The sequence below is a fragment of the Tarenaya hassleriana genome, unplaced genomic scaffold (genome assembly GCF_000463585.1).
Source record: "Tarenaya hassleriana unplaced genomic scaffold, ASM46358v1 Cleome62, whole genome shotgun sequence".
NCBI lineage: Eukaryota > Viridiplantae > Streptophyta > Magnoliopsida > Brassicales > Cleomaceae > Tarenaya > Tarenaya hassleriana.
In genome coordinates, this window is record NW_010968712.1 from 56,944 (window position 1) to 62,424 (window position 5,481).

The following is a 5,481-nucleotide window of genomic DNA, read 5'->3' on the forward strand; positions in this document are numbered from 1 at the left end:
TTTTAGGTCGGCTCTCTTTAAGTTTAGACGAAACCCTAAACTTAAATAAGATTAGAAAACCCTAAAATCGAATTTTGGAAATATTCCGGATCCCGGTCCGCCGGACCAGGAGCTTGGTCCGGCGGACCAAGCTCAGTCCGAGGCCCACGGACCGGCTGGCCTGAAGGCTTGGTCCGGCAGACCACGTGTGGTCAGCTCCGGACCAAGACCCTTCTTGGTCAATTCGGTCCGACTTGCCATTTCTCCGTCCGCCTGTCCAGGAATCTGGTCAGCGGCTGACCAACTCCTGGGCAGCCGGACCAGGCCTGGACAAATGATCGCGGACCGAGCCTCCGGGCCTCCTGGATGTATATCACCGAGAGAATCGTTACTTACCTCGTTCTCGATGAGACTTGAAGTTTATTTCGATCCGGGGCCTGTTCTAAACCACCTAGGACTGAAGTTACAGTCCCTCTACACGTATCCACACCGACGGGAAGGATTCCAAACGATTTGGTCGCAGTGGCAGCAGCCTCGAGAACCATTCCCGATCTACAAGTCATGGTTAGCCTCTAGCAAGACGCCATGACCACCCATTTAGAATTGAGTTAGAGGTGATCTAACCAAGGCAATAACAGCTCGAGTTCTGATCCTTTATCTCACGATATCATGTGTTGAACAAGGGCATGGTTTGAGCCACCCTTCAAGTTCAACCGCTTTCTCGTCTTGGCAAATCGACTAATAAAATAGATGCAACTTCATCTATAGCGTGGCCACGCATTTTCATAGTCCGACTTCCACGAGAGGGCCCAGCGATATCTCTCCTATTGAGGAGGTGATAAGTCCCATATTGCATGTCTATTATCTCCATATGATTCGTGAACGTATCTGATCAACGCCGTTATGATCATCCGGTTAAAGACGACGTTTGACGCAGTCAAGACACGCCACTCCTCATATCAGATACTCTAGACATCTCAGGTCTGAGGATCCAAGAACGAACCGCTGTATGAGATTCAAGTCATGACTCTGTCCATGTGACAATCTCATGCGGGTCAACCAGTCACTCGTTCACAACGAGTACCCATGATTGTGATATGCATCCAATGCATCAATCACACCTCATGCTAGTCTTAATTCATCATAGTTCCCACAATGATAACTGACCAGGGAGTTTAGAATCATTCTATAATGATTCAAGGATGCCGAAATATAACAAACATGCCAATCATACAACGGGAATGTAATGCATTCATAAACCAATGAATCAATACAAAGTCAAAATGTCATACCACGGATCATCCTAGAGCATTACAACCAACAGCACTTCATGATGAGTTCTGGGTACGGGCAATGCAGGAAGAGCTAGAACAGTTTGTCCGCAATGATGTCTGGTATTTAGTTCCCCGCCCTCACCATACCAATGTCATTGGTACGAAGTGGATTTTCAAAAACAAGACTAATGAGTTTGGGGAGATTGTTCGCAACAAAGCACGTTTAGTTGCGCAGGGTTACACTCAGATTGAGGGAGTTGATTTTGAAGAGACTTTTGCACCCGTTGCTCGCCTCGAATCCATTCGGTTACTCCTCGGAGTTGCCTGTAGCCTGCACTTCAAACTTTTTCAGATGGATGTCAAAAGTGCGTTCCTCAATGGAGTACTTCAGGAGGAAGTCTATGTCGAGCAACCAACTGGATTTGAAGATCCTCATTCTCCGGATCATGTCTTTCGTTTGAAGAAGGCCCTATATGGTCTTAAACAGGCTCCTCGAGCGTGGTATGAACGCCTCACATCTTTTTTGGTTGAGCACGGATACAAAAGAGGGGGAGTGGACCAGACATTGTTCATTCACAGTGATGATGGAAATCTCATGGTGGTTCAAGTGTATGTTGATGACATCGTGTTTGGGTCTGTCTCTCAGGAGAAAGTGGACAATTTTGTGAAGCTGATGACCGATGAGTTCGAGATGAGCATGTTTGGAGAATTAAACTTCTTTCTCGGGTTACAGGTGAAACAGACAACTGATGGAATGTTCATCTCTCAAAGCAAGTATGCCCGAAACTTAGTCAAGAGATTTGAACTGGATGGAAGCAAGTCTGCAAAAACACCTATGTCCACAACAACAAAGTTGACTCGTGATGAAGATGGAGAAGATGTAGACACAAAGCTCTACCGTGGAATGATTGGAAGTCTACTTTATCTTACTGCAAGTAGACCTGACTTATGCCTGAGCGTCGGAATCTGTGCAAGGTATCAAGCTAAACCAAAGAAGTCACATCTGCAAGCGGTCAAGCGGATCATAAAATACGTGAAGGGAACATTGGAGTTTGGTTTGCACTATACACGGGATTCAAGCTGTGAGCTGGTGGGTTTTTGTGATGCTGACTGGGGAGGTCATGCTGACGATCGACGAAGTACATCTGGAGGTTGTTTCTTCCTTGGAAACAACATGATAGCATGGCACAGCAAGAAGCAAAACTCTACATCATTATCCACAGCTGAAGCAGAGTACATAGCTCTGGGAAGTTGCTGCACTCAACTCATGTGGATGCGACAAATGCTCTCCGATTACGGTATCAACTTGTCATCCTTTACTGCTCATTGTGATAATACGAGTGCTATCAATATCTCTAAGAATCCTGTGCAACACTCACGAACTAAACACATTGAAATTCGTCATCATTTTTTGAGGGAGCAAGTTGAAAAGAAAATTCTGATGATTGAGTATGTTCCTACTGAGAAACAATTGGCTGACATATTCACTAAACCCCTAGATATGAACAGGTTTGTTGGTTTGCAAAAATCCCTTGGAGTTGGGGAACTTTAAAATGGTTTACACGTTTTTTGTAAGGAGAATATGCAGGGAAAGGAACAGGCCAGGAGATAAGCGAGTCAAGGAGATGTAGCTGAAGGTCAGAAGGACTTCACTATGTCTCAGGTACTTTTCACTTGTATAGGGGCTAAATGACGAGTTCTGTTACTCCTCTATCATGCAAAGACATATACATGTCATACAAATGATTCGATACAAAATAGTCATGATATGAGTAAACTAGTAAAGTACTCGGGTCTAAGTTGTGAAACAGATTTCCATACGATGGTCTAAGGGCAATTAAAACAAAAAAAAAAAAAAAAAAAAAAGCCATATATTAGCTTTATTCATTATAGATAATACGACATAACGAAATACATGATTACATATTAATTGCTACAATTAGCAACACATTTGCATAAATTGCGATCGCGACAAAAATTGGAAACATAGATGGATCATCATCTTTCAAGACAAAAATACCAAATGTGTATACCAAAACTATCACAATAAGAAAAATTTTAAAAATCATTTTGAGAGTTTTTTTTTTTCGGTGAGAAGAAGAGAGAATAAGATGATTTAAATTATTCACCATTTATTGAGCGGTTTATGGACTTGCCCTAATTTCTCGCACTCTTATCTCACAACTGGTCAAGTTTTTTTGTTGTCTCTCTCTAGCGGTTCGATTTCGCCAATTCTCGTTCATAACTCCTTCATTACCATGACGAACAAGAAATCGGGGAAGACATTCAGGCAAGGAGAACGCCGCTCGGCTCGCAACGCAGCCAAAATTTCTCACGAACCAGGTAAACCTCAACTCTCTGAGATTGCTGAAGAATCTGAGAAAATGGATACAGGTGAGACGCACATGAGCAAGGTGGTCGAGAAAGGGAACCACGACGAAGAAGAGAAATCCGATTCTGACGTGGCTCCGCTTCAGACTAGTAGGAGAAAAACAAAACCTAGTAAGGATTCAGCAACTTCATCGCAACCAACACCTCATGGCGAGTCCGAATCACCTAAGGACAGAAACGCTACGGTTCAATCTGAGAAGAACTTGGGTGAAGACGAAGTGCAACCGGAAAAGGCCCCGAGGGTTGATGTAACTGAAGAGCCAACACAGATCGCATCTGAAATGAGTAATCCTGATGCCGGTACAAATCACAAAAAGGATGTGATTGAAGAAGGTGTATGTGAAGACACTCAGGAAAAAGATGGTGCAAGTGATGAACGGACAATCACTGAAGCATTGAAAGGATTATCCAATAACCCAGAGAAGGAGGATGAAACTGAAACACAATCTCGTGCCCCAGAGACATCCCTGCCTCATCCGGTGAGTTCAGATGATTCTGACAGCCCCCTGATTATCTTGCAACAGAAAGCGAAGGCCAGAAACATAACTCGAAAGCGCAAAGGAACTTCAGCACATGGAAGGACACACTTGAGCAATGTTCAGAGAGCTCAGAGAAGGAAAACAACTCGGAAGGGACAAGGCACTGATAACGACGGCCCTTCAGAACCATTTGCTCCACACAGTGAAACAGGTGTTAAACCACTCTCTGATAGATTTCTGTCTGTTGAAACTAAGAAGAGATTTGACAAGTTCAAAAGCGTAGATGTCATTGCTGAACGCAATGTTAATGTGATGGATTTTCGGAAAAATCACATTTGGAATCTGTTTGAAGAACGGCAACTGACGGGAACTATGACTTATGCTTGTGCATTCAGTAAACTACTTGTCAGAGAGTTTTATGCAAATCTCACTCCACGCACTGACATACCTGGAGATTTCATGCATCACAAGGCCTTTGTGAGAGGTCGATTTATTGACTTCTCTCCGACAGTCATAAATCGGTTGTTGGGAACATCCGATAACGCATCACAAGGATTAGAAGATCTACCTGAAGATGCTTCACTTGAAGATTTGGAGATAGCTCTCACTGGAGAGTATTTGGCAGAAAGGAATGGGACGATTCCCATAAATTGTCTCAAGTTTGAAAGTCGGGTTATGCATCTGATTGGAAAGACAAACTGGTTACCGACTCGAAGGTCTGATGTTATTCGAAATGAGTTAGCATTACTGATATTCAAGCTGTTGAGGAAAGAGGACGTCAATTTTGGCTCCATAATCTACAGTCACATACTGTCCAGAGCTGAGGATATGAGAATGCGATATTTGTTGCCCCATCCCTGTCTCATCCAGAGTATTATTGTCCGCCAAAGTCCAGAGATCCTTGCTGACTCAGAAATTACTGAAGTAATTCAGCGGCCCTTGGTCATAGAAGCCAGAGTCCAACAAGCTAAAATAAGTCGAGCACAACTCTGCAGCAAGACGTTCACTGTCCTCATGAAACATGACAAGCAGCTACTTCAGGTGGAACAGCTCCAGAGGAAGACCACAAAAATCATTGCTCAGATTCGTGCCCGTCAACACGCTCTTTGGGAGGAGTTTCAGAGTAATTGCTAGCTAGTCTTCTTCCCAAGGTATGGTTTCTGCACATTCCATGTCTAATTGTGTTTGAATTTCTGTTTACCCACACAGGGGGAGAAAGTGACGGTGGAGCACCCTCATCAAGCGTAAATGACAAAGGCAAAGGAAAAATGGGTGAGGATGAAGATGATGAAGTAGTAAGTGAGGCTGAAAAGGAGGAGGAAGGAGAATCAGAAGAAACTGGAGAACAGAGTGAATGA

At 43.6% G+C, this 5,481-nt stretch overlaps 1 protein-coding gene across 1 annotated transcript; it reads left to right on the forward strand.

Moving 5' to 3' along the window:
• Window positions 1–3,511: 3,511 nt before the first annotated feature.
• LOC104799980 lies at window positions 3,512–5,481 on the forward strand. The gene is made up of 2 exons (XM_010522680.1): window positions 3,512–5,246; window positions 5,333–5,481. Exons 1-2 carry the CDS (start codon window positions 3,512–3,514, stop codon window positions 5,479–5,481), a joined length of 1,884 nt encoding a protein of 627 aa, XP_010520982.1.